The 26,060-nt window shown below is 41.6% G+C and overlaps 1 protein-coding gene across 1 annotated transcript in view; it reads left to right on the top strand.

The window, feature by feature from the left end:
• Positions 1-26,060, top strand: part of LOC134347175 (cadherin-related family member 2-like) — a 129,969-nt gene that overhangs the window by 21,418 nt on the left and 82,491 nt on the right. The window contains exons 10-12 of the mRNA XM_063049413.1: positions 2,234-2,334; positions 2,972-3,175; positions 5,532-5,687. Of these exons, the coding sequence (XP_062905483.1) occupies positions 2,234-2,334; positions 2,972-3,175; positions 5,532-5,687 (461 nt within the window). The remainder of the gene's footprint in view (positions 1-2,233; positions 2,335-2,971; positions 3,176-5,531; positions 5,688-26,060) is intronic.

Raw genomic sequence — 26,060 nt, 5'->3', positions numbered from 1 at the left:
CCAGTAGCACTTATATCCATTATGATGAAATGTTTTCAGAAGTTGGTAATGAAATATTTCAACTCTTGCCTATGAAATTACTTGTATTCGCTCCAATTTGGCACAGCAGATACCACTTCATTGGCTCTTCAATCAACTATGGGAACATTTGGACAGCAAAGCTGCATACAGCAGGATCAATTACAGTTCAGCCTTCAATACCATCATCTCAGGATTAATTAATAAGATTCAATAACTTGGCCTCAGTATCTCCTGTGCAATTGGATCCTTGATTTCTTCTCTTGCAGACCCCAGTCAGTTCAGATTGGCAACATCTCCTGCACAATTTCCACAACACAGGTGCACCACAAGTTAGTGTGCAGAGCCACAGCTTTACTCACTTTATACTTATGACTGTGAGGCTAAGCACATCTCTAATGCCATATTTAAATTTGCTGATGACATCACTCACTGTCATTGGCTGAATCAAAGATGGTGGCGAATCAGCATTGAGGAGGGAAATTGAAAATCTGGCTGAGTGGTGTCACAACACTATCTTACACAATGTCAGCAAGACTAAGGAGCTGATTATTGACTCCAGAAGGAGGAAACCAGAGATCCATAAGCCAGTCGTCATTGGGGGTTCAGAGGTGGAGAGGGTTAGCAACTTTAAATTCCTCGTTGTAATCATTTCAGAGGGCTCAGCCCGGAAATGCAATTAAGAAGAAAGTATGGCAGTGCTTCTACTTCCTTAGAAGTTTGTGAAGATTCAGTATGACATCTAAGGCTTTGACAAACTTCTGTAGATGTGCATGGCGAGTATATTGACTGTTTGCATCACAGTGTGGTATGGAAACACCAATACCCTTGAATGGAAAATTGTTTGAAAAATAGAGGATATGGGGTAAAGCCCTCCCCATCACTGAGCACACCTACATGGAGTGCTGTCACAGGAAAGCAGCATTCATCATCAAGGACCTCCACCACCTAGGCTATGCACTCTTCTCATGCTGCCATCGAGAAGGAGACACAGGAGCCTTAGACCCCTCAGCATCAGGTTCAGGAAGGTGGTATCCCTCAACTATCAGGCTTTTGGACCAGTGGGGATAATTTCACTCAACTTTATTTGCCCTGTCACTGAACTGTTCCCACAACCTATGGACTCACTTTCAAGGACTCTTCATCTTATGTTCTTGATATTTATTGCTCAATTATTTCTTTCCGTTATATTTGCACAGTTCATTGTCTCTTGCACATAGGTTGTTTTTCCGTCCTGTTAGGTGCAGTCTTCCATTGATTCTATTACGTTTCTTGGATTTACTGTGAATGCCTGCAAGGAGACCAATCTCAGGGTTGTATATGGTGACATATACGTACTTTGATAATAAATTTACTTTGAATTTTGAACTTTACTATGTGACTCGATATCTCTGTGTGCAGTGCGCCTATAATGAAGACCTGTTGTAATTCAAAATCCGATATTACTTTAGATAGGCCGTATTTGGAGCATTGTGTGCAATTCTGGTCATCCCATTTTGGGAAAGGTGTGGAGGCTTTGGAAAGGATGCAGAAGATGTTTACCTGGATACTGCATGGATTAGAGGCATGTGCTATGATGAGAGGTTGTACAAATTTGGGTTGCTTCCACTGAGGGGGGATGTGAGAGAGATTTATAAAATTATAAAAGGTATAGATAGGTTAGACAGCGACAATCATTTTCCCAGGATAGAAATGCCAAATACTGAAGGACGTAGCTTTAAGGTGAGAGGGAGAAATTTTAAACAAAATGTGTGGAGTAAGTTTCTTTAACACAGAGGAACACGGAAAATACTGCCAGAGGTGATGATGGAAAACTATATGACAGTGGTCTTTAGACATGCACATGCAAGAAGTGAAGGGATATGGATCATGTGCAGGCAGGTGCAGTTAGTTTAATTTGGCACCATGGTCAGCACAGACACAGTGAATCAAAGGGCCTGCTCCTGTGCCCTGTGCTGTACTCTTCAATGCTCCATAAGGATACAGCCTACAAGCAGGCTGAAGAAATGCTTCCATTGGTCGGAGGTAGCCAACGGGTTGATAGGAGGCTGCAAGATCAGAAGGATATAGGGTTACGAGAACTTGGAAGACGTATATTACTAGTACAAACCACAATATGGTTTGCATAGGTAAACATTGAATTAGTGTGTGGCCTTTTCTGTCTAATTTTATGTAATTAGGGTTGCATACACCGTTTCTCATTGTCTCACTTTAGGTACCAGTGCATTTAAAGTGGATAACATAACTGGTAGAGTCAGCACCTCCTCTATGCTGGACAGAGAAGATATGGAAGAACTCATTACAATTGATGTCACCGTGAGTCACACCACAAGCGTAAAACCTAAATGCAATGATTTATTATATTTCTTTTTCATCATGACTAAATTTCATCATGTTTATATTATTTGTTTATTACCATTATTCTAAATTTTGGTACATATCTGTGCTGAAGTTTAATCAGTTTCAATGTTAAAACTGCTGACTGGTTACAACATTAGGGTATACAAGCTGTAAGACTCCCCTCTTGTTTCACTCCATTTGCACGAGTCGGTTATAGGTAACCCTCTGTTTTGCTTCCCTTTGTAACAAGCGGGTTAATGAAGCGATTCAACGCATGCATTCCTCTTTCAATCTTCATACGATTGTTTTGCACTCAGAGCCTGCACTGTGGAAGCAAAATAAGGCTTTGCATTTGCTTTTAAATTAATTTTGAAAGGCTGATGTCAGCCACAGAGGGTGCCCAGTTTAAAAAAAAAGTACTTGAGTGGCGCAAGATTAGGCTTTGTGCATGTTTGGATGATTTTTGAAAGCAGGAAAAGTAGGTCATCAAAACTGAAGGCACAGTTAGGTTTCATTTTGTATGCCGTTGCTTTGTTGCGTTGATAAAACATCTTAACACTCCCACTGATTTTAATCATAATGAAGTGAAAATGACTTTTTAAATTAATTTCAGGCTTTTGAACTTGTCAACGGTATTAAGGACCCTTCAGCTACAGCGACAACAACAATTACAATTTTAATACTTGATGTCAATGACAATAAGCCAGTATTCTATTCAATGCCTGGAACATCTACTGACACATTCCGTGCAATAGTGCCTGAAGAGACTGCAAACGGCATGCCAATTCTTCACATTTTTGCACAAGACCTTGATCAAGTTAGTTTATTTCATTTTAAGTTTATATTTTCACTTCATCTTCCATTTACAAGGCCTTGTAAAAGTCTTCGGCCTCCTACCCTTTGATTACTTGAATGAGTATTAAAACCAGGGATTTTGATCAATTTCATTGAGAATTTTCATTTGTGAATCACATGTTTTTTTTCACAGTAGAGCTGAAAAACAGGGACAATTGTAAAGCATGAAAAGCTAAAATTCAAAACCTGAAATGCCAGCAGTTCAAAAGTATTCATCCCCCTTTGCTCAGTACTTCGTTGAACCACCTCTTGTAGCTATTACAGCCAGTAGTCTTTTTGGATAAGTCTCTATCAGCTTTGCACAATGCGATGGAACTAGATTTGCCCATTCCTCCTTGCAAGATTACTCAAACTGTGCCAGGTTAGTTGGGGAGTGGTGGTGGACAGCAATCTTGAGGTCTTTCCAGAGATGTTCGAACGGGTTAAGGTCAGGACTCTGACTGGGCCACTCAAGAACATCAACTTTCTTCATTTGAAGCCACTCCTTGGTTGCTCTGGCAGTGTGCTTTGGTTTGTTATCCTGCTGAAAGGCAAACTTCCTCACCTGTTTAAGCTTTCTAGAAGAGGCTAGCAGGTTTTTATCCAGGATCTCTCTGCATTCCGCAGCATTCATCCTCCCATCAATCCTGACCAGATTTCAAGTCTCTGCTGCTGAAAAGCATCCCTGTAGCATCTACCATACTTTACAGCAGGGATGGTGTTACCTGGCTGATGCGCAGTATTAGATTTACATCTCACATAAACATACCGCTAGAAAAAAACACATCCTTTTCCATAAAGACTTTGCAAAGCATCACTTAGAAGATACTGTAAAGATATGAAGAAGGACTTGTGGTCAGGTGAAACTAAAGTGGAACTTTTTGGCATCAATATTACATGCTAACTGGAAATCTGATCAGGATTGATGGGAAGATGAATGCTGCTAAATCCAGGATCTCTCTGTATTAAAAACCTGCCAGCCTCTGACAGAAAGCTTAAATTGAAGATGAAGTTTGCCTTTCAGCAGGACAGTGACCCAAAGCACACTGCCAGAGCAATCATGGAGTGGCTTCAAATGAAGAAGATTGATGTTATTGAGTGGACCAGTCAGAGACCTGACCATAACCCGACTGAACATCTCTGGCAAGACTTTCCCCTAAGACGGTGAGATGCTCAGTCACATCGGCATCTATAGGATCAACTAAAGGTGTTATTGTCTCTCTTAAACATTTTTGTACAAGCACGAGAACTTAAAATACTGCAGGTCTACCCCATCAGCGAGTTGGTCCTTGGTGGAGAAACTGAAGGAGTTGGACATGGTGTGGATCGTGCTGGTGTCGGCATCAGAGGAATTGATGCCTGAAGACGGTGTGCAGTCCAACAACGAGTGCTCATCTTAGTTGCTTTTCTTGTGATTGCAAGACCCTGTTGGATATTGTTAATGTGGGATGCTGCAGGTCCAGTTCTCTGATTTATTGGCCCACTGCAGGAGTGGATGGTGGGTATCTGCATGGCCTTGGTCAGAATGAGGACTAAATCTCAAGCCATGGCATCACCTGTTTACAGCCACTGGGAGGGAGGCTTTGAAGTTGGCCTTCACCAGAGTGCCGGGGGCAGTGCGGTATGGTATCTGAGTCGGTGCGGCCTCTCAGTGTTTGCTCGGCAGAAGACAAGTTGTATTTTGTTCAACTGCAGACTGCTGCAACATTTATGGACTCAGGGTCTTGGACAATATTTTTTTGTGTGAATGCATTTTATATGTGCTTGCTATCTTATGTGTGCTGTATATGCTTATTACTGTGTTTTGCACCTTGGCCCTGCAGTAACACTGTTTCATTTCAATGGTATGAATTCAAGGGGATTCATTTATGGTTGAATGACAACTAAACTTGAACTATGAACTATAAAGATTTCTGTCCACAGCCACCCTCTCCCCCGCACTAAACTGGCACAGCTTGAGCAAATTTGCAAGGAAGAATCAGCAGATCTTGTTCCATCACATTGGGCAAAGCTAGTAGAGACTTATTCGAAAAGACTACTGGCTGTAATAGCTGTGAGAGGTGGTTTAATTAAGTACTGAGCAAAGGGAGATGAATACTTTTGAACTGCTGTTATTTTAGTTTTTGGATTTTTAGTTTTTCTTGCTTTACAGTTTTTCCTATATTTGGGCTCTTCTGTGAAAAAAAGGAGCATGTGATCCACAAATAAAGCATATCATTTCAATTGATCAAATTTCCAGGTTGAAATACTCACTTATGTGAACAAAGGGTTGGGGGCTGAATACTTTTACAAGGCACCGTATCTGAGCCCGATTATCTTTCACCTCTCCCATTCAATAGGGCAACAATGGAACATTTGGAGTTTTTCTTCAAGGACCAGATTCTGCAGCTTTTAATTTGAATCGAAATATTGTTTATAATAAGGGAATGTTAACGATTCAAGTGGCAAATTCTGAGGCACTGGACTTTGAGAAGAATGATGTCTTACAGCTTCAGGTGTGTTCAACTATTTTTTACCAGCTAATCATCGCTAATAATGATTAAAAGAAGCATTATTACCACTTCATCAAATGTTCAAAGAAAGCAAAGCAAGTATATTTGATTGATCTCCAGAAATTAATAAATTTAACAGAATTAAAAGTATATTAAATGAAGAAATGAACATGAATGTAGTGGGCAGTTTAGTGGACTCATATCATGAGATCTATGCTGATGCCGTATCTGAATCCCAGAACAGCAACTGAGGTGTTTAATATGAAACAGGAGTGGGAATGTGTGATGAAAAGAAGCATCCAGGACTGTGAAAATGAAACTACTGGATTACAAAACATTCAGTACACTAACTTTCTTTAGAAAAGCTAATCTGCCACCTTTCTCTCTTCGTTCATTTCTGAAGTGCTGAGCAAGTCAGTCAGTTCAAGGGTGATTTGGGATAGGCTGAAAATTCTGGCTTCCATTCCCAAAACATGAATAAATAAGTAAAACAATAGAAATATTGCATGAATTAACTTTAAATTCTTTATAGGTAATGGGGATTGATGGGGATAATAAGTAATGTTACTGAATGCTCCATCAGCCTATCTTACTATTGTGCTCTCTTCTTGGACTATTTGTTTCTGCTTTCTATATTCTTATTGTAATTTATGGTATTTTTATGCATTGCACTGTACTGCTGCAAAACAAAAAAAAATCATAACATACTGTATATCAATGATAATAAATCTGAATCTGATTCCCTCTGCCCATCATGTTCCATTATCTTTTACATAAATAAAGTAATAATTAACTTCTCCACTGTCATCTCCATCACCACTGAGAACAGCTCGGGGCATTTTGTGCTCCAGGCCTTGTCCGTCAGTTATCCTGCCTTGGGTGGGCTGAGGTGGGGAAGAAAGAGTCCCTGTCCGCTGCCCTCGGGCTCCAGTCCCTGGGTTTGGCTGCCAGGTGCATCCCCTCAGACTCTGGGTTGGTCGCTGACCCCTGGTCCTGAGTGTCGGTCTCAGTCCCCAGCACCTGGTCCTGAGTGCTGGTCTCAGTCCCCAGCACCTGGTCCTAAGTGCTGGTCTCAGTCCCCAGCCCTTGGACCAATTTATGACTGGTAGTTTCTCATTCAAGAATTTAAAGAAGCAGATTGAGAACAGGTTTTCAAACAATAATACATTACTTAAAATACAGATGAAATTACTCTTTAATAAGTATTCCCAATATAATATTTGCAACCATAAAGGATTCTGGATATTAAGTCATGTTTGAATTCAGGTGTTTTTTTTATGATTGTTCTCCAAATTGGACAATTAGTACAACCCATCCAGAACTAGCTGTTTAGGTGTACATTTTTACTTGACTTTTCTCAACCATTAACAGAAGAATGGAGCTCCCTTCACATTGGGAATATATTAAAAGCCACAAATAAGAATCAGAATCAGGTTTAATATCTCCGGCATACGTCGTGAAATTTGTTGTTATGCGGCAGCAGTACAGTGCAATACATAATAAAAACTGTAAATTACAGTAAGCAGTATATGTATATTTAAAAAGTTAAATTAAATAAGTAGTGCCAAAAGAGAGCGATAAAAGTAGAGCGTTCAGGGGTTCAATGTCCATTCAGAAATCTGATGGTAGTGGGGAAGAAGCTATTGCTGAATGGTTGAGTGTGTGCCTTCAGGCTTCTGTACCTCCTCCCTGATGGTAGCAATGAGAACAGGGCATTTCCTGGGCAATGGGGGTCCTTCATGTTGTTGCCATTTTTCACATAAAATAAGGCAAAAATTCAGTGTGCTTAACCTTATTGGCCTGTACCCCAAGCTGTGACCTGAGGTCTTTCTGTACCAACACTTCCCAGATCTGGATACAGAGTCCAAGTTGCTGGCCCAGTGGATTCAGGCTGTTCAGAATTGTAGTCCCCAAGTTGTGTGTCAATCCCCAATTCCCAGTTTTATAGACACTGTAGGGCTTGTTAAATGGTACAATTTAACCATTTAAATTGTAAAATTTAAATTTTAACCATTTAAATTCTAACCATTAGAAGCCATTTAAAATCTATTAAAAGTGAAAAATTACAAATTTAAATTTTGTTGAAAAATTATAAAATGAATTATCTAAAACATCCCAAAACACATAAATAATTAAATACATTGAACGAAATTGAAATAATTTTAAAGGAGACCTTGCATTTTCCTTAGCTATATATCTACATTTCTGTACATCCCATTGAAATTACTGATGACAGGGAACCTATATTATATATACCCCAAGATCATGGAAATGACTTTCCACTGTAAGTATTGAAGAATTTACAAACTGGATCCATGCTAGAGTGTATATGAAATCCAGTGGTGAAACAAACAGACAAATTTAACGCTCAATCTATTAGTACAAGTGACTTCCGCTTCTATTAAACAGAAGCAAACCCTGGATTTGTTTTCATTTAAACTGATAAATGCCAGTGGTTCTATTGAGAAAGGCCAGCATGTACTCGCCAATCCACACAAAAGTATCCAAACTTCCTGTACCATTGTGCAATTAGTCAAAAATGAGCCCTTAATTGTAACTATTTATCTAACAAAGTTACTTAAGAAAGAGTTGAAGAGTTTATGTTTAACTTTGTTCTGTTTTATTTCTAAACAATAAGACAAAATCCATCTACTTTCACTCCTAAAATGATCTCCTTGGCATTCTGTTGTATAAAAACTTTTCTATCAGTGAATTAGAATGGGAAAAGGGAAGAGTGATACTTGAAAACCTTCAGTTAATGGACTTATTGAAAATGGTCAATATCTGTGACAACAAGTTTAAAAAACCAGGAGCCATTTATGATAGATGCCAACATAGGAGTATACAATGCTGCCTTGGCAATTTCAATGAATAATCTTATGTTTTTGTTTCAATACTATATGTGACATAAAAATCTAGCATTAAAAATTAATGAGAACCATGAAACTAGTAAATTGTCAGGAAGTTTCATCTCGCTCAGTAATTTTTTTTAGCAGATGAATTTTATTGGGCTTCACTTGTCTACTGTTCTGACTTAACCTGAAAAGCTAACTATAGAACATAGAACAGTACACCACAAGGCAATTAAATTTGTAACTAAACCAATCTCTTCTGCCTACACAATGTCCATATCCTTCCATTTTCTTCCCACTCGTGTGCCTAGCTGAACGTGTCTTAAAAGTCTCTAATCGTTCTGCCTCTACCACTACCCCAGGCAACACCACCATTCTCTCTGTAAAAAAAAAAGATGCCCCTTATGTCTGCTTTGAAATTAGCCCTCTCAACTGAAATGCATGTCCTGTGGTATTAGACATTTCAGCCATAGTAAATAGATACTTTCTGTCTACTCTATGTATGCCTCTTATAACTCTCTATCAGATCTCTCCTTAGCCTTCACCACTCCAGATAAAACAACCTAAATTTGTCCAGTCTCTCGTTATAGCACATGCCTTCTAATCCAGGCAGCATTCTGGTAAATCTCTTCTGCACCCTCTCCAAAACCTCAGCATCCTTCTTATAATGGGGCAACTGCAACTGTATGCAATATTCCAGATGTTGCTTAACTAGAGTTTTATTATGCTGCAACATAACTTATTGACTTTGGAACTCAGTGTAAAGACTACTAAAGGCAAGCATGCCATATGCTTTCTTAACCTCCCTATCAACTGGTGTAGCCACTTAAAGGGAGTTTTGAACCTGGACTCCAAGATCCCTCTGCTCATCAACACTGTTAAGGATCCTGCCTTTAACAATTTACTGTCTCTTTACATTTTACCTACCAAAGTACAACACAACACATTTGGCAGGGGTAAACTCCATTTGCCATTTCTCCGCCCATATCTACGACTGATCTACATCCTGCTGTATTCTTTGCCAATCTTCAACACTATCCACAATACCACCAGTCTTCATATCATCTGCAAACTTACTAACCTACCCATCTACAGTACTGTGCAAAAGTTTGGGGTACATGTAAAAAAAATTCTGTAAAGCAAAGATGCTTTCAAAAATAATGAAATGAAAAGTTTTCTAAATATAGGTGTCCCCCCACTTTTTGAACGTTCGCTTTACGACACCTCGCTGTTACGAAAGACCTACATTAGTTACCTGTTTTCGCTAACAGAAGGTGTTTTCGCTGTTACGAAAAAAGCCAGCATGCGCCCCGAGCAGCCAAACTCCTCCCCCGGAACTGCATTCTAGCCGGTATTGCTTAAACACGTGCCTGTGAGCATTTGTGCTTTATGTCGATTTATTTTGAGCATCCGTTTGCAAGATGAGTTCTAAGGTATCAGAAAAGCCTAAAAGAGTTCGTAAGGGTGTTACATTTAGCATAAAACTAGACATAATTAAGTGTTTTGATCATGGTGAACGAAGTAAGGACAAAGTGAGTTTGGCTTGTGGAAGTTGACGAAGATGATGTTGAAGTGGTTTTAGCATCCCATGACCAAGAACTGATAGATGAAGAGCTGATGCAATTGGAAGAGGAAAGGATAACAATCGAAACAATGCAGTAGTGAACGGACCGAAAGTGAAGTCGTCCAGGAACTTAACGTGAAGCAACTGTGTGAGATTTTCGCTGCAATGATTGCAGAAAAGTACGACTTTAATTTTGAAAGGGTACATAGGTTTAGGGCATATATGCAGGTGCTTACAAAGAACTGTATGATAGAAAAATGCACGAGGCTAAGCAGTCAAGCATGCTGTCGTTTTTCAAGCCTTCCACATCAGCTACAGCAGACAACGAACCTCAACCTTCGATATCGAGGTAGGCATACATAGAAGAAGCTGACCTGCCTGCCCTGATGGAAACAGACGATGATAAGATGACACCTCAGCTTCTCACCACCCTAGTGGTCCCAACCTCTGGGCCGCAGACTGATACATTGCCGCGAAGCATGCAGCTGTAGCCGGGACGCACCCAGCACATCTTTAAGGAAAAAGCCGAAATAAACAAGCTAATTAATTAGGTTCCGCCCGGCATGTAAATGTTGGCCCAGATCAGAGACAATTGCCGATTGCATCGCCTCTGATCTGGGCTGACATTTATGTGCCGGGCGGCACCTAATTAATTAGCTTGTTTAGTTCGGCTTTTTTCTTAAAGATATGCTGGGTGCATCCCGGCCACCGCTGCACCCCTGCATGCTCTGCGAATTGGTATCGGTCGGCGGCCCAGAGGTTGGGGACCACTGCACCACCCCAACCTCTGACAACTCAGTCTAACACACCATCATCAGTGTGCTTGGCACTCTCTTCCCAATTCGGGTAAGTGATACTACACTGTACATACATTATTTCTACTTTATATAGGCTGTGTATTTTTATGTGTTATTTGGTGTGATTTGGCAGCTTCATAGCTTAAAGGTTACTGGAGAGAGTGTTTCTGCCGAGAGTGCTTGCGTGAGATTTTCACTATGGTGGACAGTGTGGCAACGATTGTAGAAAAGTATTTCTACTTTATATAGGCTGTGTATTTATCATATCATTCCCACTTTTACTATATGTTACTGTTATTTTAGGTTTTATGTGTTATTTGGCATGACTTGGTAGGTTACTTTTTGGGTCTGCGAATGCTCACAAATTTTTCCCATATAAATAAATGGTAATTGCTTCTTCACTTTACGACATTCCGGCTTACAAACCATTTCATAGGAATGCTCCAACTTCGGATGGAGGGGGAAACCTGTATCAAAAAATTATTATAAAGAGCAGAAACCAGTAAAAAAATAAAATCAAACCAGTATTTGGTGTGACCACTCCTTGCCTTCAAAAATGCATCAAATCTCTTAAGTACACTGTCATGCAGTTTTATAAGAAAATTGGCTGGTAGGTTGTTCCAAGCACCTTGAAGAACATGTCACAGTTCTTCTGCAGATGTGAGATGTCTTGCTTGTTCTGCCTCTCCAAGTAATTCCAGACAGCTTTGAGGATATTGAGATCAGGGCTTTGTGGCAGCCATACTATCTCAAAATCTCCTTGTTCCTTCTTTTCACAGAAGGTAGTTTTTTATGATGTTGGCCTTTTGTTGGGGGTCATTGTCGGGCTCCAGAATGAAGTTGGGTCCAATCAGATGCTTCCCTGATGGATGAGAATCTGCTTGTACATCTCAGCATTGTCGATTCTATTCATTCTGACCAGATCATCAACTCCATTTGCAGAAATACACCCAAACCTGCAGGGAATCTCCACCATGCTTCACTGTTGCCTGCCGACACTCATCCATGTAGCGCTCTCCAGAACTTCGATGGACAAACTGCCTCCTGTTTGAGACACATTTTCAAATTTTGGCTCATCAGTCCAGAGCACTTACTGCCATTGCTCAGCACCCCAGTCTTGTGTTTTTCAGCTTAGGTGAGTCTCTTGGCTTTGTTCCCGCTTCGGAGGAATGGCTTTTTGACAGCAACCGCTTCTGATAAGACTTCTCTGGACTGTAGAGGGGTATACTAGAGTTCCGGTGGTTTCTGTGAGTTCAGAGCTGACGGCAGTGCTGGTCTTTTCTGATCTAGAAGGGAAATCAGTACAATATATCTCTCGTCTACTGCACTCAATTTCCAAGGCCGACCACTACATCTCTGGTCCTCATCCTTGCCTGTTTTTTTGTGCTTCTTCAGAAGAGCTGACCAGTGCATCTTGGAACTCCAGTTTGCGGTGAAATTTCTGCTTGGGACAGACCCTGCTGATTCAATGACTTGTTGTCTTGTTGCTATGTTCACTCTTGCCATGGTGTAAGAATTGATGATTTGAAGGTTATACTGTCACATCTGCCACTCCCTCACATTTCAGTTTGGTTGTTCTTCAACCCGTTTGATATCAGTTTAGTTAATTCAACTCATTGTCATTGATCATTAGCACATGCTTGTAATCTTTGTTTAATCATGCACTGGGCTATACACCTACAAAGTCATCAAGTTTTCTTCTGAGAAATGGTCCATTACTTAATATGTAACTTTCTTAAATGAAATATAAATTTTCTCTGTAACATTTGAATTATTTTGGAAAATGAATGTTTGGAAATCTAAAATTTACTCTTTTCTACTGACACACTAATGCAGAAGACAAAACGCTAAACATCTAAAACAAAATTTATATAAAAAATCTAGGGTGCCTAAGACTTTTGCACAGTACAGTACATTTTTGTCCAAGTCATTTACAGTACATACATCACAAACAGCAGAAGCCCCAGTACAGATCACTGGAACACCATGAATCACAGACCTCCAGATAAAACAAGTTCCTTTGACCACTTTCCTCTGTTATCTATTGGCAAGACATTTATGAATCTAAACAGCCAATTCACCATCAATCCCATGCATCTAAATCTTCTGGATGAACCTCCAATGATGGATCTTGTCAAATGCTTTACTAAAGTCCATGTAGACAATATCCACAGCTCTATATTCATTAATCACAAAGCCCTGCGCAAAACCATGCTGACTCTCCCTAATTACATCACCATTTTCCATATGCTCATAAATCCTATCCCTACCACTGAATTGAGACTGACCAGTCTTTAGTTTCCAGGATTATTCTGGTTTCCTCCTTGAATAATAGAACAATATTTGCTACTCGCCAGTCCTCCAAGACCTCCCCGTGGCCAGAGAGGACACAAAGGTATTGGTCAAAGCTGCTGCAATCTCTTCTCCCGCCTTTCTCAATAACCTAGGATATATCCCATCCAAGTTCAAATTTCAATGTAAATTTATTGTCAAACTACCTGTATGTCACCATATACAACCCTGAGGTTTATATTCCTTGCCAGCATACACAGTAAATCCAAGAAACATGATAGAATCAATGAAAGACCGTCCAACTGGATGGACAAACAAACAATATACAACAATGTGCTGAATCATCGCCACCTTCAATTCAGCCAACAACAGTGGTGTCGTCAGCAAACTTTAAAAAGAAATGAGTGGATGGGGGACTATGTATACAGACTTGTGGTGGTGCAGCTGTGCTGATGGAGATTGTGGAGTAGATGCTGTTGCCAATCTGAACTGACTGGGGTGTGCAAGTGAGGAAATCAAGGATGCAATTGCATAGGAGATATCGAGGCCCGGGTCTTAAAGCTTATTGATTAGTTTTGAAGGGATAATGATTTTGAATGTTAAGCTGTAGTTGATAACGAGCATCCTGATGGGTGCACCTTTGCTGTCCAGATGTTTCAAGATTGAGTGAAGAGCCAGTGAGATGGCATCTGCTGTGGACCTGTTGTGCCAGTTGGAAAATTGCGGTGAATCCAAGTCCCTTCTAAGGTAGAAATTGATTCATTACCAACCTCTGAAAACACTTAATCTCAGTGGATGTAAATGCTACTGGGCGATAGTCATTAAGGCAGGTTATCTTGCTCTTCTTAGGCCCCAGTGTCATTGAAGCCTGCTTGAAGCAGCTGGGTATCTCAGACTGCTGAAGTGAGAAGTTAAAGATATTGGTGAGCACTCCAGCCAGTTGATCAGCTCAGGTCTTTAATGCTCGGCCGGGTAACCCATCTGGCCGGATGCTTTGAATGGGTTTACCTTCCTGAAGGCTGTTCGCGCATCAGCCTCCGAGACTTCTGGTTGAGGAAGACTCTGAGTGATCTTGTGGGGGCACACTCATCTACGACTGTAATTATAAAGTCCATGACAACTGTGGTGTATTAGCTCAGATCCTCTCATGAGCCCTTAAATACGGCCCAGTCCACCGACTCAAAGCAACCCTCAAAGCTCCTCTGCCTCCTGAGACCACCTCTTTGTTGTCCTTATCACTGGAGTCTTGCACGTAAGTCTCTGCCTGTATGTAGATAAGAGAAGGACAACCAAGTGATTAGATTTCCAGAAATCCAGTCTGGGTATGGAATGGTAGGCAGTCGTTACTGTGGTGCAGCAGGGCTCTAGTATGTTGGGATCCCTGGTGCTGCAGGTTTTATGTTGATGGTAATTGGGCAGAGATTTCTTCAGACAAACCTGCACCAAGTCCCTGACTATGATTTGAAATGTGTTTGGCTGGGCTGTTCCTTGTTTGGTGATGGCCACATTCAATATCTTGACTGTCTGCTTTTGGCAGTATGTAAAATGTGATCAGGATCACGAAGGAGAACTCCTTTTGTAAGTGGAATGGTCAGCACTTAATCATTAGATGTTCCAAGTCGGGGGAACAAGAGTATGACTAAACCGACACATCCAAGCATCACAGAGAGCTTATCATGAAACACAGACCTTTTCTTACCTTTTGCCTTCTCAGAATCAGCAATTTGGCCCATCAGACCCTGGGGACATATCCAACTTAATGCTCTTTTACACTACATCCTCCTTTAACTCAAATACAAAGGGCAACTGGGGTAAAGCCAAGGATAGCAGAGTTAGCAAACTAAGGGTTTGGAAGAGGATGCAGAAGAAAAAGTAGGATTGGTGAGAGAGATTTGTGTACATGTGATTGAAATTACTGCTATGGAAAGTGGGGAACCAGATGATATTATTCAGAATGAAAAAGCTAGCCAAGGGAATTATGATATGTTTGACTTTTGAGCACTGTCACCACAACAGTGAGATGAATAAGTTTAGGGCACAAAGTCTTATTGAATACTAAATAGGATGCCAAGATTGTTTATTGGACAGTTGCAGTCAGAGAAACTGACTAAGAATAGTACAAGGATGAAATTTGTGCAAGGACTTTGCTTCTACTGAGAATGAACAAAAAGGATTTATCAATTTGATATTAGGTAATCAGGTTAAACAGCAGGAGGCAATGAACGAGTTGAGGGAAATGGTGGAGAAATAGAGCCTTAAATATTGTAAGTAATTATGATCTTGGCTGTGGAAACCACAGAGCAAAGCCAAGAAAGAGATTGAAGACTGAGTTATCACTCCATGCAAGTTTTCTTAAATATTTGAACAATATTAGGGCATTTAGACTATAAGACCATAAGGCATAGGAGCAGAATTAGGCCATCTGACCCATTGAGTCTCCTCCGCCATTCAATCATGACTGATCCTTTTTTTTTCTCCTTCTCAACCCCAGTTCCCAGCCTTGCCCTTGTAACCTTTGATGCCATGTCCAATCAAGAACCTATCAATCTCTGCCTTAAATACACCCAATGACCTGGCCTCCACAGCTGCATGTGGCCACAAATTCACTACCCTTTGGCTAAAGAAATTTCTCCGCATCTCTGTTTTGAAAGGATGCCCCTCTATCCTGAGGCTGTGCCCTCTTGTCCTAGACTCTCCCACCATGGGAAACATCCTTTCCACATCTGCTCTGTCTAGGCCTTTCAAAATTCAAAAGGTCTCAATGAGATCCTCCCTCATCCTTTTGAATTCCAGCGAGTACAGACCCACAGCCATCCTCGTATGATAGCCCTTTCATTCCTGGAATCATCCTTGTGAACCTCCTCTGGACCCTCTCCAATGCCAGCACATCGTTTCTAAGATGAAGGGCCCAAAACTGTTCACAATACTCAAGGTATGGCCTCACCAGAGCCTTATAAAGCCTTAGCATCATATCCTTGCTCTTGTATTCCAGACCTCTTGAAATGAATACTAACATGGCATTTGCCTTCCTCACCACCGACTCAACCTGCAAGTTAACCTTTAGGGTATTCTGCACTTTCATTTGCTGACACTCTATCCAGAATTGCAAACCATTTGAGTCATTCGAAATTCAAAGTAAATTTATTATCAAACTACGTATACAGTATATATCACCTTATATTACTCCGAGATTCATTTTCTTGTGGGCATTCATTCACAGTAGATACAAAGAAACTCAATAGAATCAATGAAAAAAAACTACACACAAAGATGTGCAAATAACAAATGTACATAAGAAGACAAACTGCAATTACAAAAGAAATAATAATTAATAGATAGACAAGTAAATAAATAAATAATATTGAGAACATGAGCTGTAGAGTCCTTGAAAGTGAGTCCATAGGTTGTGAATTCAGTTCAGTCTTGAGGTGAGTGAAGTCATCCGCAGTGGTTCTGGAGCCTGAAGGTTGAATGGGAATAACTGTTCTCGAACCTGGTGCTGCGGGACCTTTGCTCCTGTACCTCCTTCCCAGTGGCAGCAGCAAGAAGAGAGCATGGCCGGCAAGGCGGAGGTCCTTAATGATGGATGTTGTTTTCTTGTAGATGTGCTCGTTGCTGGAGAGGGCTTTTCCTGTGACGGGCTGGGCTTTATCCACTATTTTTTTTGTAGGTTTCTCTTTTCCCGGGCATTGATGTTTCCATACGTTTCATTTCCTGAGATCATGCCTTGCACCTGAGTGAATCTGAGCTGTGTATTTGACCAGCACTGTTTAGCTCAGGGCAGTTTATTGGTGGAAATCCAGCCGGTATGGATTTCTTCACTTCTCTCTGTGCGCTCCATCACATAATCACCTGAAGACCAAACACAGGGGTCTGCCTGGGCAGGTTTACAATTTCACTAGACATACAGAACAGAGAACATCTTCACTGATATGTTTAGTCCAGAGGAATTTGTGGTTCTTCATCATTAGCCCTGTGAACAGACAGACTGCTCTTAAACAAGTAATTGCAAGCAGAGTACTGAACTCAGTTGGAAGACATAATTTTGCTTCAGGCTGTAAAAAGCCAATATTTCAGCCTTCACAAAGAAGTATTCTGAGAAATACTGTATGATATAAACATTTTGGAGCAGATTTCTGAGTTAATCCTGCAATAAACTAGAGAGCAAGCTTATATCTATGTAAACACTCAGCATAATTGTATACATCTTGTTACAAATAGTGCAGTGAAATTATTAAGCGAAGAACCAATCCATTAGTCGGTTAATTAGTTAGGAGGCTGAAAGCCTCTTTAAGTTTTAGCTTCACACAAATCTCACCAGCAAAGGTCAATGCCTAATATGAGGATTTAAGATAGCACTGGTGAAGCGCAGTGTCTACTTGCCTGTAGCAAGGAAAACAGAAAATAATTCTGACTATTTTAGTAATCGGACTTTTTCAAGTAAATGATCACTGCAGTCAATAGCCTGTAACTTCCCTTTCAACACTGAGCTTTTGAACTGGCTGTAGGGCCTGGCATTTTTGTGGTATGAACATAAATCTCAAAGGTGCAGGATGGTTGCAGTGTGGCGTGTATGGGCCGAATTGAGGTGGCAGGGCCTGAGCCTGAGAGCAGAGAATGAGCCAATGTTTGATCATTGCTGAAGCGGGCTTGGAGATGATTCACTGCAGCAGGACCAAGGTGAGGTCGAGTTGAGACGGTGGCACCCAGGCTTGGGCCCAAATGCAAGAAAAGACCCAAGGTTTGATCGCTTTAAGGGCTGGGCCAAATTGGAAAGGTAGGATATGCGCCGATTTGAGGCGGCGGGTCCCAGGCCAGAGAGTGAGTTACAGCCCAAGGTTTGGATGATTTAAGTGCCGGACCAGATTGAAAAGGTCAGGATGTCAGTCTTTTTTTCCAAAAGGTTCTACTGGGTTTCTTTTTTTTTATATGGGTGCTTGTAAGGAGATGGGTCTCAAGGACACTTACTTACATAATAAATGTACGTTGTACTTTGAAAACTTCAAAAATGATCAAGGTAAAATTCAAATTTGCCCTGTTTGCAAAGTGCTAAGTGAAAGCCACATTCATAATGATGTTGTCCAGGTCTGGTTGTTCTGTGAATACATTGTAATTTTGGACAAGAGCCTTATGGACAAATACAGCAGGGTCCCTTCATTTGACAATGATGTTGATGTTCTGATAGTGTTCTGAGAGTTTTGTGCTGGGGGAAGGGGTTATCTTTTGGGGGGGGGTCGATGTTCCTGTTCCAATTTGTATGGGGGGAAGGGGGTTTTTGGGGTGTTGATGATTGGGATGTCATTCTATTTTGTATGGGGGAGCTGGTGTTCCTCTCTGAACGACTTTCATGTTCTTTTTGTGTTTTGTCGCTATCTGGAGAAGACAAATTTCAGAGTTGTATAGGGATAAATGCCTTGATAATAAATGAATCTTTGAACCTTTGAACAACCCTGAAGCTTTCAAGAAAGCTTTCTGATGCTTTTAGTTCTTAAGTTACCCCATCTATTAAATTTAATCTCATGATCAGCCAATGACCTTTAGTTCTTGCCTGACAGCTCAATGACTAAAAACCATACCACTTCAGATGCTGGAGCTCAGAAGGGGGGAGAAAAAATGCTGGAAACACTCCATCAATCAGGCATAGTCTGCAGAGAGAGGAACGGAGTTAAGTTTTGCGTCAATGACCGTTCATCAGGATGATAAAAGCAAGAAAGCAAGTTTGCTTTATTTTGCATAGAAAGTGGGCCAGAGGGGCAGAGGAGCATAGGACCTATGTGCAGTAGGCTGTTCTGCAGAGATAAACTTGTGCATACAGTGTGGTGGAAGATTGTTTAGTGTCAGTAGGTGCTTGTGAGGAGAAGAGTATCGCTTGCTCTCACATCAAATGTCTCCAGGACTTTTGATTTGGGTTGTAACTAGACACCTTAATAACAGAATTACAACTTTTGCATGGCCTTTTCAGTTATTTTTATGGTTTCTTTTTCCAAAGAGCCTTCCTTTTTTGCTTTCTCTCTCTCCATTCTTGGTTGCCCACATTTTAGTTGGTGGTTTCTGCTGGCCAGATAGTAGAAATGCACAGGAAAACATGCAGGAAATACTAGAAACTGGTGCCAAGATCTTTTACCAGCTTGTTATAAATAAAGGAGAAACCACAAACGGGTTCAACTCAAACATTAATGAGGACAGCACATTAATAAATGAGCGAGAGCCAAAGGACTCTCGAGCATGTCATTCCATACACCATGATCACTTAAGTGTGTGCAACCACAAATCCCCAGACACCAGATACTTCTTCTGCACTTAATGTAAGTCTTCAGGCAGATGGACACAGTTCAGAGAGCCAGACCATGAGCTTAATATTTATACCAACACAACCTTGTTTTTTCCTCCTTTCTTGGTGCTACGGAAGAAGCAGAGGTGGAACAAGGGGAAAGAAAGACAAAGCTTTCATTAACAGAGCGCCTTTCATCACTTCAGAATGTACCCTGACTCTTGAAACCAAGGAAGTGTTTCTGATGTGGGATTCACCAAGCCAGTTGCACACACAAGAATCCCCAGAGAGCAGTGTGATATTGAGCAGATAGCGCAGGTCATGACTACATAGCCTGATGCCACGACTCAGCTGGAACCTATCTGCACCTTTCCATCCCAGGACCCAGACCAGCCAAGCGCAACGTGATCTCTTAAGCACCGACTGCCGAAGGGCTCCACTGTCCTATTCCACGTAAAGTCCAACAGGACACCACAAACTTCCACAGGCTTCCCAGCTCTCAGAGTGAGAATTCTGGCTGATTACCCTGCAGTGGGTTTAACCTGTTCGATTACAGCAACACACGCAAAGTGCAGGCCAGGCAGCATCAGTGGAAAAGAGTAAACAGTCGATGCTTCGGGCCGAGACCTTTCACCAGAACTGGAAAGGATGAGGAGGGAGGGGAGTTACAGCAGTCCTATTTTGTGTCTGTGTCAGGGCATGTATTTGAAGCATGCTTGTGTGTCTTGGCTAACAAACATTAAAAATATTTTAAATTAATATTTTGACATTATTTTGGCTTTTTATGAAGTCCCAAGTGATGTTGGATATTTGTGAATGTGAAACGCTCGACATTAGCACCAGTTCAGTGAGCCTGAGGTAGGACTCCATTAGCTCTCTATGTAGCACAGAGAGTTCAGCCAGCTCCTGTACTGAGACATATCCACACTACCCTGATCGCAGAAATAGATTGCACCAGAACCCACCCTGAAAAAAGCCGTAAGTCCAAGGCTATGCATGATCTAGCCCAAAAGTGTTGGTCAAGGGGTAGAAGATAGCTAGAGTGAAATGCCCTGAGCTGCTTCAAAGTATTGCCATAGGATCCTTAATGTTTCATTGGGAGTTCATACGGAGCATCTCAAACAAAATGTAGCACCTCTGACAATTCAGCTGTCAGTGCCTCACAGGAGCAAGAACCCAAACCTGCTCAGGTCCTTGGGACAGGAATTGAACACACAGTCTTCTGGACCGTAGGCTGGGGTGCTGATGCATTGTTGCAACTGGCAAAGGATGGTGTGAAAGTAGGCCCAGGCCTGTGGGGTACTGGAAGAAAAGTCAGAATGCAACACCAAAGGACCCAATCAGCATTTAAATCTATCGCCATTTGAGTAACTGCTCTGTAAAGTCTAAGCATGGGTAATAGTGCCAGAGGGGACTCGAAACTGACTCAGTGGCAGGAAACCAACAAAAATGTTTTGGCAGCTGGTGGTTCTGTAGTGTTGGTTTGCTTTTCATGGTAGTTATATTTTCTCATAGTCGCTAATGATGTTGAAAGAGGCTAATCTGCCTATTGCTTTCCTGTTTCCCTTGTAAATTATTGTCTCTCACTTACCACCCTAAACCCACTACCCCTCACACAGTTCTCCTGCTACCTTGCTACACTAGGAGAGATGGTGATAAAGGAATAAAAGGTGAATGTAGAGGAGCAGGAGAGAGGAGTGCAGAATAATTACTTGAAGCTGTTGAGCCTGGTGTTCCAATCCCATGTTATAACATAACCTTTTCTCTATTCATTCCAATCATTTGGGCTTCAGTGGGATCAGATGCACTGCAGTCCTTGTGACAAAGGTGCTCCTGATGTGGGTTCCTGGTTTTTGACTCAGTGCTGAAGAAAGCGCTGCTGAAGTATATCTGAGCAAGATGGCGTGTGTTACATCGAAGGGAAGTTGCAGATGATGTCCACCTTCTCCTGGGTGATAAGGACATGGATTTGGGAGAAGCTTTTGAGGAATCCTCAGCAAGTTGTTGCAATGCATTTCGCCTTTGGCACAAACAATAGCTGCAGTATAGTACATTAAGTCAGTAAGGTATGTAAAAATTTAAAACTACTGTGAGGAGAAAGAACAAGTGTCATTAGGCAGAAAGATTTTCATGGATGCAGTAGGCCAAAATAACCCATTTGTGTTTTGTACCACACGATGACTTTATGACTGTATGTTTGAACAGATGCAGGGCATGCCACCCTCAGTACATGCACTTCCAACTCTCATTAAGTAGCCTTAAATTGACAAGTCACCCTCATTCTAGAAAACATACAAATTAACCTGTCTGCTATTAGATTTTTGCTACTGAAGCAATGCTTTATATTTATAAAATGCAAACAACAGGAATTCTGCAGATGCTGGAAATTCAAGCAACACACATCAAAGTTGCTGGTGAAAGCAGCAGGCCAGGCAGCATCTCTAGGAAGAAGTACAGTCGATGTTTCAGGCCGAGACCCTTCGTCAGGACTGGAAAAAAGAGATGAGAAACCAGAGTAAAAAGATGAGGGGAGGGGAGGAAGAAGTACAGTTAGAATGTGACAGGTGAAACTGGGGAGGGGGGAAGGGTGAAGGAGTCATAGTCATACTTTATTGATCCTGAGGGAAATTGGGATTCGTTACAGTTGCACCAACCAAGAATAGAGTATAAATATAGCAATATAAAACCATAAAAAAATTAAATAATAATATGTAAATTATGCCTATTGGCTCAGGGTGTCTGACCCTGCAAGGGAGGAGTTGTAAAGTTTGATGGCCACAGGCAGGAATGACTTCCTATGACGCTCAGTGTTGCATCTCAGTGGAATGAGTCTCTGGCTGAATGTACTCCTGTGCCCACCCAGTACATTATGGAGACATTGTCCAAGACGGCATACAATTTGGACAGCATCATCTTTTCAGACACCACCATCAGAGAGTCCAGTTCCATCCCCACAACATCACTGGCCTTACGAATGAGTATGTTGATTCTGTTGGTGTCTGCTACCCTCAACCTGCTGCCCCAGCACACAACAGCAAACATGATAGCACTGGCCACCACAGACTCATAGAACATCCTCAGCATCGTCCGGCAGATGTTAAAAGACCTCAGTCTCCTCAGGAAATAGAGACGACTCTGACCCTTCTTGTAGACAGCCTCAGTGTTCTTTGACCAGTCCAGTTTATTGTGAATTCGTATCCCCAGGTATTTGTAATCCTCTACCATGAGTGAATAAAGAGCTGGCAAGTCAACTGGTGGATGAAATAAAGGACTGGAGAAAGGGGAATCTGATAGGAGAGGACCTGCGCTCCATCCACCAGAAAAAGTGGGATTTCCCCATGACCACCCATTTCAATTCTACTTCCTATTCCCATTCAGACATGTCAGTCCATGGCCACACTCAGTGTGGAGGAGCAACACTTCATATTCCATCTGGGTAGCCTCCAACCTGGTAGCATGAACATCGATTTCTTGAACTTCCAGTAATTCCCCCCCTTCACTATTCCCCATTCCCATTTCCCTCTCTCACCTCATCTCCTTACCTGCCCATCAGCTCCCTCTGGTGCTCCTCCTCCTTCTCGGTCCTCTGTGGCCTCTGTCCTCTCCTATCAGCTTCCTCCTTCACCAGTCCTTTATCTCTCTCACCAATTGACTTCCCAGCTCTTCACTCCTCTCCTCTCCCAGTTTCACCTATCAACTACTACCTTGTTCTTCTTCTTCCCCTCCTTTCAGCTTCTTATACTGACTTCTCATCTCTTTTTTTCAGTCCTGATGAAGGGTCTTAGCCCGAAACATCGACTGTTTACTCTTTTCCATAGATGCTGCTTGGCTTGCTAAGTTCTTCCAGAACTTTGTGTGTATTTCTCTACAACTCATGTTTTCAGTGTTATTTATTTACTATTTATTTATTATTATTATTTTTTGTATTTGCACAGTTTGTCTTCGTTTGAAAATTGGTCGTTTATCCGTCTTTGTTCATAGCTTTTCATTGATTCTGTAGGATTTCTATTTTCGATGTGAATCCTAGAAAATGAATCTCCGGGTAGTATTCAGTGACATGTATGTACTTTGATAATAAATTTACTTTGAATTTAAATTCCCTAACTTTCATGGTGGGCTTTAACCTCCTGTGTTTGGATCACCAATCCAGGCATTTGGTTACTAATCGAGTAATCAAATGTGTCACTTTACCCCTTAAACATAACAAACAGCAGAGGCCAGAAACAGGCTTCAGCAGAACATGGAAAGACCAGTGAAATATGCAGATACACAGTGGGTGAAATCAAATGCTGAGAGATATGAAGTGATACATTGTGGGAGATGGAATGAGAAGAGGCAATATAAAATTATCTGGATTTAAAGAGAGCGCTGGGACAAGGGGATCCTAGAGCTCCACAACTACAAATTATTGAAGGCAGTGAGAAAGTGTTAAAAACTCACATAATCAGACAGATGGCTGACACCACACATTAGGAAAGAATCTCATGGCTTGAAGAGGGCGTGGAGGATATTTATTAGAGCTGTAACAGTCACAAGTTATGTGGAGAAGCTAGTGGTTTTCTCTCGGTGCAGAGAAATTGAAGAAAAGATTTGTTGAACTCTAACATAATGAATGAGGTTAGAAGAGGGGAAGGTGTTTTTTACTGAAGGAAAGGTCAGGAGCAGAGGATAAAGATTTAAGATGATTGTCAAAGAAACCAAAAGCAACTCAAGGAAGCCTTTTTATGCACAGTGAGTTCTTTTGATCTGGGATACCTTGTCTGAGATGCCAGTGAAAGCAGCTTCAATCTAAACTCTTGAAAAGAAGTTGGATAATCAAAAGGGGAGAGAATTACTGGGGCATGGGGAAAGACCAGGGAGTGGATTAATAGCCAGCTCTAACAAAGAGGCAGGCATGATGAACCAAAGGCTTCCTCCTGTGCTGCATTTTCTGTGATTCCAATGCAAGCTAGCAGTCTGTCCTGTCCTCAAGCTCTCGGCTGTGAAAGGTATGGTTTGGCGGGTAGAAATTTCATTCAGGTTCCATTCCAGAGACCCGGCCACATCATCCAGGCTGACACTCCAGTGCTTTAACAAGGGAGCCTGTCATGCACAAATTGACTGTGGTATTTCCTCCATTTCAACACAGAGGAAATACTACAAAAGCTATTCAGTGGCTGCTTGTAAAGCAGAACAGGATGTTCTGAGTTCATGGAGCTCGTCAGGCGTGGCTCACCCTTCTCTGGGTTCATATTCCACTCCGGAGGTCTGAACGCATCACTCAGAGTGATTCTCCAGTCCAGTACTGGGGCAGTGTTAGGGGTGCTGTCAATAGGATAAGGATTAACTGACCAAAGGGCAAGCGTAGGAGATACTCCACCTGCCTTTTACCTTCAGTGTCCAGAATACCAAGCGTTCTCTCCAGTTAAAACAACAGTTATTTTGTGATTATTTCAATATTCAACGTTCAGGACATGGTCCCCTCCATTCTGGGGAAACCAAGTGCAGATCAGGTGTAGTCTTGCAGACCATATGTATTCCTGCTGAGAGTGTGACCCCATGATTTTGGTCACCTGAGCAACACACACAAGATGCTGGAGGAGCTCAGCAGGTCAGGTAGCATTTATGGAGAGAAATAAACAGTCAATGTTTTGAGTCTGGTGCTGGGGCAGTGGGGGGGGGGTCAGACTGGCTCCTTCCCCCTTCCTTTCCAGTTCTGATGAAGTGTCGCATCCGCCGTTTATTCACTTCTGTAGATGCTGCCTGACCTGCCGAGTTCTTCCAGTATTCTGTACGAGTTGCTCTGGATTTCTAGCATTTGCAGAATCTCTTGTGGCTTTGACGTTGTTCACCTGTCACTTCCCTCTCTAAACTCCCTATCCTCAGCCTCCTACACTGGCCCCATGAAACTCAAAGCAAGCTCAAAGAACAACATCTCACCTTCTCATACTGAGGTTATTGTCATGCGCACAAGTAGAATGAGGTACAGGTACAATGATAAAAAAAAAATAGAGCCAAATGCAGTTTTAACATAACAAACTGCTTCTTCTTTGTAGAAACAAAGTACCATATAACATATAACCATATAATAATTACAGCACGGAAACAGGCCATCTCGGCCCTTCTAGTCCGTGCCGAACTCTTACTCTCACTTAGTCCCACCGACCTGCACTCAGCCCATAACCCTCCATTCCTTTCCTGTCCCTATGTCTATCCAATTTAACGTTAAACGACAATATAGAACCTGCCTCATCCACTTCTGCTGGAAGCTCGTTCCACACAGCTGCTACTCTCTAAGTAAAGAAGTTCCCCCTCATGTTACCCCTAAACTTTTGCCCTTTAACTCTCAACTCATGTCCTCTTGTTTGAATCTCCCCCACTCTCAATAGAAAAAGCCTAACCACGTCAACTCTATCTATCCCCCTCATAATTTTAAATACCTCTATCAAGTCCCCCCTCAACCTTCTATGTTCCAAAGAATAAAGACCCAACTTGTTCAACCTTTCTCTGTAACTTAGGAGATGAAACCAAGGCAACATTCTAGTAAATCTCCTCTGTACTCTCTCAATTTTATTGACATCTTTCCTATAATTCAGTGATCAGAACTGTACACAATACTCC

This window comes from Mobula hypostoma, chromosome 5, assembly GCF_963921235.1.
Source record: "Mobula hypostoma chromosome 5, sMobHyp1.1, whole genome shotgun sequence".
NCBI classification, from domain to species: domain Eukaryota; kingdom Metazoa; phylum Chordata; class Chondrichthyes; order Myliobatiformes; family Myliobatidae; genus Mobula; species Mobula hypostoma.
The sequence above is the reverse complement of the archived record's forward strand: the minus strand, read 5'-3'. Positions and strand labels throughout refer to the sequence as shown.